The sequence below is a fragment of the Gavialis gangeticus genome, unplaced genomic scaffold (assembly GCF_001723915.1).
Source record: "Gavialis gangeticus isolate Ggan-Ray unplaced genomic scaffold, GavGan_comp1, whole genome shotgun sequence".
Classification (NCBI taxonomy): Eukaryota; Metazoa; Chordata; order Crocodylia; family Gavialidae; genus Gavialis; species Gavialis gangeticus.
In genome coordinates this window covers 28,656,665-28,668,722 of record NW_017729031.1, presented here as the reverse complement: position 1 = coordinate 28,668,722, position 12,058 = coordinate 28,656,665, and the positions used below count along the sequence as shown (strand labels likewise).

Here is a 12,058-nt window from a genome sequence, read left to right as displayed (position 1 = left end):
GTGTCATCTGTGAATTTGAACAGGGTGCTTTTTACCCCCTCGTCCAAGTCGCTGATGAAGACGTTGAACAGTGCGGGCCCAAGGACCGAGCCCTGGGTCGAAAATGACCCGTCCACCACTGCTCCAGCCAATTTGCCACCCATTTGACTGTGTAGGCATCGACGCCACAGTCGCCTAATTTTTTAATGAGAATGGAGTGATAGACAGTGTCGGAGGCTTTCCTAAAATCCAGAAAGTCTACGTCCACCACAACACCTGCATCCAAGGATTTTGTGACCTGGTCATAGAAGGCCACCAGGTTGGTCTGACAGGACCTGCCTCTAATGAACCCGTGTTGGTTGCCCCTAAGCATAATCTCCCCGGCATAATCTCGCAGATGTGCTCCTGGATAATTTTCTCAAAGAGCTTCCCCAGGTCAGTACAGGTGCTTTAGACAAGTCTGTCCCTTTGTGCTCCATAGAGCCTCTTTTTCACAAAGCAGAAATTTGGAGTCTAAAGTGACTTATCAACCAGCAACTGCATGGGAGAACTAATGCCCTCTCCTAAGCAGAATCAGACATTTTCCTCAGCTATCAGAGACTCTATGAAGCCAAAGCTGTGATTTTCAATTGAGTCTGAGGGCACTGGGTGTCTATAACCCCTAGAAAATCCCATTCACTTTTAAATTCAAGTGGTAGAGGGCCTGTACTTAAACTGGAAGTATCATCATCCATCACTACAGTCACCATGAAGTTCCCAGAGGTTTAATACCACCTACTATTTTACAGAGCTTTTCATTTTAAGTCTCAAAATCCTTTCTAAAGGAGACAGGTGGAAATAGCAAGAAATGAAGGAACATTTCCAATATTGCCCAGCAGCAGAGTGAGAAATAGATGCCAGGTCTCCCATGGCCTTTCCAGCAGGCCACACACATCTCAGACCACACCCACAACAACACGGGAATAATATCTGCATGATACCCACCTGGATGCCTTTCACTCCAACTTTAAATCTGGATATTTCCATATGAATTTCACAGTCCCCTATATAACTGAGAGAAAGGTCTCACGTTATTCCAGTGGTTGCAACAGTTGAAGATGGACAAAAGGGGGCTGTAAAGAGTTAGCACATCAACCTCACCAACACGATTCGGCAGAAGTGGCTGGGGTTACAGTTGAGAGGAAAGCCCGCCATCTTAATTGGAAAGGCTGGGACTTTATAAAGACCAAAAATCTCAACGCTAACTAGGATAGCAGCATTTGTATTTCTTGCTCCATCTCTCAGACGACTGGCAGTTGGGAGGAACATCCTTCTCTTAAGGCAGCAGCAGGGGATACAGGGGTCCCACAGAGTAAAGGAACATCCCAGTGCTCTCAAGATAAGGCCCCAGTCCTATTGTAGGATCACCAGACCAAACTCCTGTGGCTAATGCAGAGCCCCATGAAATCAGTCAGGCCCCAAGATACTATTTCACCTCTCTTGGCTCATATAGCATCACACTGCAGCAGCCTGAGCCAGAGAAACTCAATACAGATGCCAAGTCCATCCTAAAAATAACTGTCTTCGAGGCCAAGGTGACAAGACAGACAGACAGACAGACAGACAGACAGACAGACAGACAGACAGACAGACAGACAACTGGTCAACTGCTGGTCAGTTCCCATGGGGAATATCTGGCCCTTAATAAAGGGATGCGGGATGCAATCATTCGGCAAGTTGGGAATACACTTACACAGCCCTTTATCAGAGAGAGAAATGCCACCTTATGAGAGAAAGTACTGTTTGCTCCAAGTCTACAAAATCTGACAAGCCCTGAACTGTTGCCTCCGACAGAGGACCTGAAACATGGTGCCGCAATTCTGTTTGGCCCTATATTAAAGAGATGCCTTTATTAAGGAATCAAGCCCAGATTTTAATTCATTCAAAAGAATGAAGAAAGAACCATTTTGGATGGGCAGACTCTCAAGACTGATTGGCACAAAGCCTAAGGGAACCCAGACGGGACCTGAAAAATAAATTAAAATGAAGTTCCCGGCCATATTTCAGCAGGTTTACATTGTACAGTTTTAAAGCTGTAACGTTCTGGCTATGCAGGCCTGTGCATGTGCTGGGTGTATCAAGCACACTGAATATTTTGTTACCGGTTGAACCTGAGCAAAAGTGGCATAACCAGGTGCATTAAACATCTCTGCATTTGTACAGCAATCACCTGGGCTTTGTCTTGCACTCTAGCTCATGATGATCAGAGGAAGACCCACAGCAAGACCCTTAACTTGCAATAAAATAAGCCAAGAGGAATCTACATGCAGCTGTCACGAGGCACTGTTAGATTTCAGTTCCTCAACTGAAGAAAATCTTATGCGTCTTTCTGCAGAGCTAGGGACTCTTCCAACACAACCCCTAATACCTTTTATTGCTAGGAAAAGCTTGGCTCCAGAACCATGCTTAATACTCCAGATTTCCCTGGCTGCCTTTGCCTCCTTCAGACCTTTCTCACGTGCAATATTCATGGTCCACGCTACTACAGTCTTTATTCTTTTTTTTTCAACGGGGAAAAGAAGATCTTTGTAGTTACTATTGCTCTCATTTCTGCTGCAAACTAAATCATATCAGAAGTCCATGCTACAGTCCGTGCACCAGCTTACAGCAGACGGTGCAAACCCCACAGTGGAAGTTGGGGGACAATTTGCTTAAAGAAGGAGATACTTCCCAATCGTCATCAGAAACTGGTTTACATCCCAATGCCTAAGGGTTTTATTCCTCCAAAACACTCTTATCTTACTGAAGGGAATCAGGGCTGTTCTCCTGAGATACTGCAGGGTAGCAGCTGGTGCGCGGCAGATGGCGGCAGCACGGCCGATCGCTGATGCAACAGCATCTATTTTTGTGTCTCCCCTTTCCTCCAAGGCAGCACCCAGGGCTCCTGCCTTAGTCGCCCACTTCCCTCCTGCAGTTATGCTATTGTGAGATAATATCCTAGCCTAATAACTCGTAGCAATGACAGCAAACAGTTCTTGCCAGACAGCGCTAGGATCCAGTTCGGATCATTTCTGCTGTTGCGGTTCTTCCATTATTTACACCTGGAGGCTAGATCTTGTGAACAACTTCATTGCTATTTCCGATCTCCTGGGAAGTTAAGCCTGGCTTTAAGATATTCTGCCACTGGGTTTTTCTGGGCATGAGATTAAGCAGAAACAGCCACACTGAGTGTTCAAGCAGAGGCATACCCTCTCTGGCTAGAACTCATAAAAAAGCTTACCAAATCTTCTAAAAAAATCAGGCTTCAGCAGGATCTTTTTCCAGCCTGATTCTAGATGGCAGAATTTTAAAAAGATTTCAGTTTCTTCCTTCCTTTCCACAAAAAAACCCAACATCCCCCCACTTCAAACTTTTCTTCAGTCCCTCCGATCCAACTAGGGAGCAATGAAAGCAGCCCAGGCCCGCTCTGAGGACCATTCAATCCATCTAAATCTCCCTTCTGCCGCTCCTGCTCTTTCACAACAGCTGCGTGGTTCCCATACCTGAGCCAGCACACCTGAGGTGACTCCCAAAACAAGTATTCGGTCAGAAAAAATGCACAGACTCAATCTGACCAATTCCTGTTTGTGTGCATGTGCATCTTTCCTCTCAACCTGGGAGGACCCAAGCTTAGGTCATATCCTGTTTTGTGCCAGACAGGTATGGTTAAGGAACAGGATCATTATTTTGTAGCTTCATTACTCATTCTTAAGGCCCTCTCATGCCACAGGCAGACTTTGGAAGCCATACAGAGACCAAATAACCCAACTACCTTCCTGCCGCTTGTTGGTTCAAGATTATTCCTCATCACCAATGTACATATGGCACTGCCAACAACACCCATGGGCCAGCACACCGGAGATGACTCCCAAAACAAGTATTTGGTCAGAAAAAATGCACAGACTCAATCTGAGCACATAATTCTACTGCTGTGACACCTACCTTCCCTCCCCTCCCCTCATTATCTCACAGCAAACCAGGCTCCTAGGCCATCACTGACGCTCCAAGGTGTTCAGCCCACCTTTAAGCACTGCCAACCCCCCACCCCTATATGTCCTTTTCAGCTTCTTTTGAAAACCATCCGGTGTCCTTTTTTGCATACGTAGTGTCTTAGTGTCTACGGAGGGAAATCAGGAGAGGCAGGGATCCTTTTCTTCCGCAGCCAGATGAGGTCCCCAAAGCATTTCTATTCATCACACAGCTCCAGCCAGGCTAGGGGAGTCACTGCAAGTGGGTCTCGGCAGCCGGCCTGCCCCTGGGGTCAAGATCCCTTCTGATTCTGCCCGACAACGGTTTATGTAACATCAGACTCCACGTGCCCTCCCCTAGAGAAGGATGCGTTCAAGTTCTTCCCACCCTCGAACTCTCTCTCCCATCCACTCTGAGTTCAAATAAACAACACCTTGTGCCTTTATAAACACCCTTCATACCAGCCTTTTACAACACTTTGCAAACACTGCAAGAAGCCTCACAACTCGGGGCAACAGCTGGAAAAGCAAGTATTAACACACTTGTTTGATGAACAAGAATGGGCGACTAGTACCTCCTGTGTCTGGTGGAGGCACCCGCAGAAGCTGGCGGCAGTATCGGTGGCAGGGACGAGGCTGTCGAGCACCCATGGAAGCCGCCGGTGCCCGTGGCATCGGTGGCAGGGATGGCCTTGTCAAGGGGGGCACATGCCCCCCCATACCCCTCCACCCGTTGTCTATGTGAACATGGAAGCTGGAAGAGGGACAAAGCAATCAGACCCCAGCCATAGTGGGCATAAAGTGGGATCCTCTACTCCTGTGTCTCACCCCCAAATCAGGCCTTCTTTCCTCAAAGCCACATAAGCAAACTTTGAACAGATCCCTTTGGTTTCTTGTGCAATGTTAGCTCTCTCCATATCCTGCAAACAGGGCTAACACCCCAAGTGCAAAGCAGTGAGCACGTGAAAATACTAAGCACCATTCCAAGCACAGCTAATCCTTTTACTCTGTAACCGAGGATCCTCAGAGTGACTGCTGGCTATTTTGGAAATCTACCTTCTTTTGGCAAAGGGACTACACAGAGGAATGGGTAATGTAGCAACTGAACACACACAATACATTATATATTTTCTCTTAAACCAAACAATGGCACTCAGTGGGAAGAAGTGGCTATAGAAATAGACAAATTTGCAAACAATCCTGGAAATTTCACTGAAAAGACTTTAGTGTCAAACTAGATTAGCAAAATAAAAAGTAGTCAAACTCCATGCTGCTACGCTGGAGGGAAAGTCAGGTTTCTAATACTTTCAGCTAATGGTTCCCACTAGTATTGTTTTGGAGCAACTTAAAACGACTGAAGGAAAGCAGAGGCAAGAAAAGTGGTTTTAATGGAAAAGTTTTTATGCTTTGCAACATACATAAATTAAGACAATGCTGTTGAAACCAGCAGCCTATCTGGAACCAGAAGAAATGTTAAGTCTGTCTGTCACATATGGCAACTAACTGCCATCTTCAGTGGAAAGATACAATATTAAGAACAAATTCTTAATGCACGCGCTCAACAAAGTCCTTTCAAGAGGTCTCCCAGCACACTTTCAAGTGCTCTCTGGAAGAAGGTTTATTCTTTGGGTCACCCCCAAAAAACAAACACTTCCCCTTACAGAGTTTGAAATCCCTTCTTTTTAATAAGAATGAATAAACGGGACAATTTTCCCTGGTCTTTGACTGGACCACTATCTAAAACCCCTCTCCACTGCAGCAGTGCAACTTGTGGGGGAGGCAGCAGGGAGCAGGTGACCCACCCTGGGCCCTTAGAGGAGGTGCCAGAATCTTCCCTGGCGGTTTTTGCTATGTGGGCACAGCCCTGCGCTGCCCAGCCATGTAGTGTTTGGGGAAGAAGGGGGAGCAAAATGGCACTGCCATCCACCCGGGGAGGCACAGTTCCCCACCCTCCCTAGATATGCTACTGGATGGGAACAGAGCACTAGGGGCAGCCCCCACTGTGGGGCTATTGCAGCCCACAGAGGCTCACCGCACTGTCTGCAGGACCCCTGCAGCACAGGGGGTGAGGGGGGCACATTCTGGCTCCCCTATTGCAGCAAGCACACAGCAAGCTTGCTCCTCAGCTGCAGCAGCCTCTGCTCATGCTATTATAGCAGCAGCAGCTGCCAGAGCAAGAAGAGTGCAGGAGCAGATATGGCATCCCCCCACCCCAACAATCCCTGGCTGTCCCTGCTTAAGGCACCGCAGGAGCTCACTACACCTCTGCTCTGTAGTATCAGAGAACTTGTAACAAATGGGGATTTTACCCCACAGGTTGTCCTGCTTCCTTGAGTGGGTGTGGGACAAACCACTGCTTAAAGTCTGACATTTCAAGCTGAATAATCAGCAGCACTGGCTGAGTCCACAGGATTCTGCAGGTTGTTCCTGTGGCTCTGCCAAAGGCCTCCTACCTGATCCTGAGCAAGTCATCCCCTCTGTGCCTTAGTTTCCTGTGAGAGGGATAAGAACACTCATTTTTCCTGATTGGGAACTGTGATAAAGGGTAACAAGTTAATGCCTACAAAATGCTCTGAGATACTCTGCATGCCAGCTATTACTAACAACAGACTTAACCTGAACATTTCACAAGCATCTTGGCTAAGTACAGACAGCCAAAAAGCCCGAGGCTGAATCGATTCAATCTCTGCAGGTTAGTCTAAGTTGTGCAGGGAGAACCGACAAGCAAGTGAACAGACATTCACTTTTGATTCTGGAAATGCAGCCACCTGCCTGCAGTGGCCCAGGCCAGAAGCTGTGGGGTGCTACAGCATACATCCCTGCTCCACTGGAGCAGACAGCTTGGGCCAAGTCTAGCCTGCCCACCCTGAGAGGGGGGCACGCAGGGGAGGTGCAAAGCATCCTGGGATGCTGGAGGACTGTGAGTTAACTTGGATGTGGAGGGGATCTGGGACTCAAGTTCAATAAGCTGATTTAACATAAATCAGTGAAGTCTGATACTACATCGATCCAAGTTTATCTTAAGCTGGTTTAGGTAATTTTGAAAGTGGTTTATGTGCAGTGAACTTCCATCATGTTACAGATTTGAACCAGTTTCTGATCACTTATACCGACTTATGAGCAATTTCTGTCCCTTGTCCTTCTGTTTCCTGAGGCAGCGTCACATGGAACACCCATACAAGTCATTAAGAGTGACAGCTCTCCGAGTTAAACCACCAAGAAGCAGCTGCCCATCTAGCAAGAGGAGGAAGCCTGGCTTGAGAAAAAGCAGTCCTTCCCCACACCCAGACCAAAAACTGACACAGCGAAGGGAACACCAGAAACCATTTACTGAGCATCACAGGTGCAGCAGGAACTGCAATCCAGGGAAAAGGAGCTATGGCACAGGATGGTTTCCTGTTGCGGAAACTAATACATGACAAGACAAAAAGGAGTCACGCCTGAAGACATTATACACTGTCCTACTCCATCATTAGTAACACTCCTATTAGACAGAGGCTGATCAGTTGTAACTGTTCGGGTCTCAATATTCGAAAAAAAGTCACAACTATGAGCTTCTTTAACCCCGCATCATCATGATCATGTGTCTGAACTGCACACGGGTGTGACAATGATGGAACCGTTTCTGGTCTGAGAAGGATGAACTGCTCCACGATTGATAGCAAACTTCCACAGCACAAAATCTGCCCCCGAGCATCGTGCAAGCAGCCCTGCTCCCAGGCAGCACACCCACACTTTACACTTCCCAGCATATAAGCAGCCTGTGACTGGAAAGCCACTTCCCAGCCCTGGGCTACCCGCACGCTGGGCACCTTAAATGGCATGATGGCAGCCCCAGAACCAGGAACCGCCCCCCAGTTTCAGGCCTCTCCACTTACCCTTTAAAGTCCTGGGGGCAGAGGGAACAAAGGAGCAACCCCCTGTTGCCCTCGAACTGGACAATATGCCTTTGTTGCACTGCAGCTGGAGGCTTTTTAACACGAGGCTGCCCATAGCTCTTTATTTTTGTAGTGCTACATAAAATAACATCTGGAAGGGGGGGGGGGCTCCCTTAGTACACAACCCGCTTCAGAAAGAGACATCTACATGAATGCCAAGCCCTGAATAGGAGTTGAGGCAAATTTCTTGACTAATAGCTAACCACCAGCTACTTATGGACACAAATGATCAGGAAGTGTGACGCACAACAGGGGCATTCAGTTCCAAATCAAGATGTCTCCAAGCTGACACAGTTTCATTTTGCTTAGCTTCAGCAAGACAGATTAAAATTTAGTGTATACAGCTGCAATGTCACACCTGAAAACAGAAGGGGAGGTAGAGCTCTACTACTTCGAGCTGAACCAACTAATCCGCTCCTCTGCAGAGAAATTAGCAGTTAGTCCGAGTTCCCATGTTACAATAGAAGTCGTTGTCAACATTTCCTAAAGTGCACAAAAGGACAGACTAACTTTTCAGTCCATGTCCCTGACACCAGAGCAATTTCTTCTCGCTTAAAAGATGCATGCAAGTAATCTGGGCATTGCAGTGGCATGTGTCTATTGGGTGGGGTGGGGAGAAATCACATAGTCCATTCTAGCAGACCCCCCCCTCAATTTGCAATGGAAAGCTACTATTCCCAACCATTTTCAAGGATACTCACTTCCTGTTTTTCTTTTTGCAACCTGGAGGAAGTGTCACAGGACAAAAAGACAGCATTGTCTGTTGTGCTGCTGCTTCTTATACCAGAATCCTGAAGCAATAGTACAAAAGACCCAATACAACGCTCTTTCACAGAAACTGATGTCAGCATCTTATTATGCACAGCACATGGAGGAGCTTTACTTGTCCTGAAGAAATTATAGTCTAACTTTTTACTACTATTTTTACTACTATTTTTACTGTGAAAGATGGTGGTGTGAGACCCAGCTCCTCACCTCAGCAGTGTTAAAAGCCTGCATGCAAAAAGCAGGTCTTAAGGAAGAACATGAATGAGATGGGAACAGCCCAGTAGGGCACAAAATGGAAAATGTTCCCCTACAGGTGCATATAAGCAAGCAAAAACAGGAAAAGCACCAAGGGAGCAATTACAAGAATTGAAGAGTAACACAAGCTGCAGCCAGGCTGTGCAGGCAAACCTTGACCTTGATGTGGAAAGCAAGAAACAATCACAAACACTGTCTACACACTGTCAAAGAGGCCTGACGATTGCAGAGGGAGCTTCAGTTGTTACAATTAGCAGCATCTTGTATCAGAATCGATACAAGTACAAGTTTAAAATACAGTGCACAATTTTATGGGAGACATGGATTGCCTATCAGAGCCCCAGAAGGTCAGGATTTCCACAGCCCCAGAGGAAATGGAAGATACAGGTCCCATGTTCCCGACATCACTTGCACGTTCATAGTTTCACCCTGCTTTTTTGCTGGCAGTGCCATGCAGGAAATCTGATTCAGTTCATGGGATGGATCACTCAGGGAGCTTACAGAAATGTAGGCAGGCTCAAGCAAAAGCAGTTCCTACTATTATCCAGTGTAACCAAGAAAAGAGTTTAACAAAATCACGCAATCCCATTAAAAGTGTCCTCTGCTCCAGAGGACTGGAGAGAAGCAAATGTTATCCCTGTTTACAAGGAGATGTTCTAGGGATGATTTTATACTCAGTTGCACTCAAAAAAAAATCAAGCAGGACAGTGGGTTGTGTAGGGATTGTGATGATGAATAATACAAACTATATTAAAAAGGAAGGCATCTTATAAAGAAAAAGCGTGGCTTGATCTGAAAGAGTATGTTTCTGCTTTGGCCAGCCCACCTTAGAAAGGAGGTTAACACTTAATGAAATGAGATGGACCCAGGATGAAAAATATGGGGAAAAACAACGAGGGGTATGTACCTTGAAAAGACCATTAATAAAATAGCAAACAGACAAGAGAGCTCGAGAGTCTCAGTCCTCTGTGTCTCATTTGGGGCAAGGGAAAGTTAGATTCAATTAAAAAGATAGGAAAGTGAAGGAAAGGAAATACTTTTCCATTCAACATGCAATCAAACTGTGGAACTCGCTGTCGGAAGATGTTGCTCATGCCAAGGTCTTAACAAGACCTAAAAAGGAGCTAAATTGTTTTAAGGGCATCATAGAAAACACCAAAAGCTTTACAGAAGGGATATCAAATGTCACACTTCACGGTTTAAGCTAATCACATGCTCTCAGAAGCCAGGAGCAGACCTGATTTGAAGGCTGGATTACTACACATCTGCCTATAACAAGCTTCCTACATCTTTTGCAATCAAACCAAACTATCAGGAGAGGCTGCTGGATTATACAGAGCTCACGTCTAATCCACCAGGGCGATTTCTCTGTACCTGCCAGAAAGACAGCAAATTAAAAGAACTGAAATGAAGGGCAATTCAACATACCATATCTGCAAGTCCATGGTCACTTGTCTTCTATCGATTTCTTTGGTATAGACTTTTACTCCATTGATTCTAGGGCACTGAAAGAAGAATACACACAAGCTAGGACACATATTGCTTCTTTTTGGTAGGGGCCAAATAAGGAGCTTGACCTTTTTCATTCAACTCATGGACAGAGTGGTTGTTAAAAGTTTTCACCAGACAATACTTAAAATGAGTGAGTAAACTGCCAGGGTTGGTTCAGTTACAACGAGCATTTAGGAGCAAGGTGGAGAATGACTGTTGTTAAAGTGAAACATTTACTGAGCAAGTTTATTGTTTCACATTTCTCATGTCCCAGGGCAAACTGGACACCTGTCTAACAGCTAGCAGCGGGACGGCCTTGACAACACAACGTTCCCAGCTCTGAATGCCATTGAGCAACATCAACACAAGTCCAACCTCAAGGGCCCAACCCACAACCCAAATCCTGCCAGGCAACCTCGACAGTCTCAAAGAGGAGACTAGGTGCAAGCAAGTCAAGCTGTATTTCCCAGATTTACAAGGAAAGCATTCAGCTACTTGTAATGGAGGTGTGATACGAATGGAGGCTGATACAGGGTGATATGCATTTCCCAGCCTCAATAATGCAACATGGGCAGTTGTTCTAAAAGGCCAACGCCCCAGTCATTGGTACAGTGTCAGTGATCCCTAAATCTGGTTATATCCTTCTTCCATTTATGCTGAGGGGCCTATTTAAATGAAATAATGGAAACTGAGGGCAGGATGGCTCCAAAAGAAAACATATCAATGGGAGCTTCAAAAGGGCCGCGATAGTGCTTCAGTCCCCAGCATTATGGTAACAAGGGACTTCATGCTCGAATCCCCCCATGTTCGGTAGCTCAGCAGAACAAACTCTTGTTACAACGCTCCAAGGAACCTGTCCTACCTTCTCCCCAAAATGGATTTTGGAAAAAGTACATGTCTTCAGATGTGCATTCTTTGCTCTGATCTTTGGCTCAATTTTTTCCCGAAAAGTTTTCTCCATGACCTCCCCGAAGTACGGCCAGGCCTGTTCAAGGATCTACAGGGTAGTGAAAGCACAAACATGCTGATAATTTGCTGTACAAGATGCATCTAGTGCAAGAATAACTTGCGTTTCACAGCACATTAACCACCACGCTTTTTAAAATTTAAAACAAGACCTGTAGTTTTTAATCACGCTTCCAAATGGGACTTTATTGCATCCTGTAGGTCGTTAAAGATATTCAGAAACATTTTAACCTAGTTATCTATGTCCTGCCCTGTACACGTTCGTTTTTTCTGCACCAGTTACTGCCTTTTGCACATTTGAATCAGGAATTTCACAAGGGATCAATGATTCTTCCTTGATCAACCTGAGATACTGTGAAAGCATTTGACTGTCAGATATTTGGTGGCATCCATCTTTGGAAAATCTGGCTCCACTAAGGCGTCTCAAACTGGGAGTATGCATAAAAAAAATTGTTTTAAAGAAAAAAAAAATCTTCCTTGTCCTACTTTTAAGTGTTCCGATAAGTAAGTTGACAATCCAGATTGCACATGGTGACAGGGTAAGAATGGTAGGAGGAAGGAGATACATGGGAAGCTCATAAAATACCACATTTCCTCAAATCTAAGATGAAGTCACCTCCCCCAACCAGCATGGGGGGGGGGGGAAAGCCCCTCATCTTAGATTTGAGTACAAAG

General features: G+C 45.8%; 1 protein-coding gene across 1 annotated transcript in view; it reads right to left on the bottom strand.

The window, feature by feature from the left end:
* The window catches only part of ESYT3 (extended synaptotagmin 3), a 75,805-nt gene that overhangs the window by 43,333 nt on the left and 20,414 nt on the right, over positions 1-12,058 (bottom strand). The window contains exons 5-7 of the mRNA XM_019522804.1: positions 11,280-11,414; positions 10,355-10,431; positions 964-1,030 (exon numbers count right to left, since the gene is read on the bottom strand). Of these exons, the coding sequence (XP_019378349.1) occupies positions 964-1,030; positions 10,355-10,431; positions 11,280-11,414 (279 nt within the window). The remainder of the gene's footprint in view (positions 1-963; positions 1,031-10,354; positions 10,432-11,279; positions 11,415-12,058) is intronic.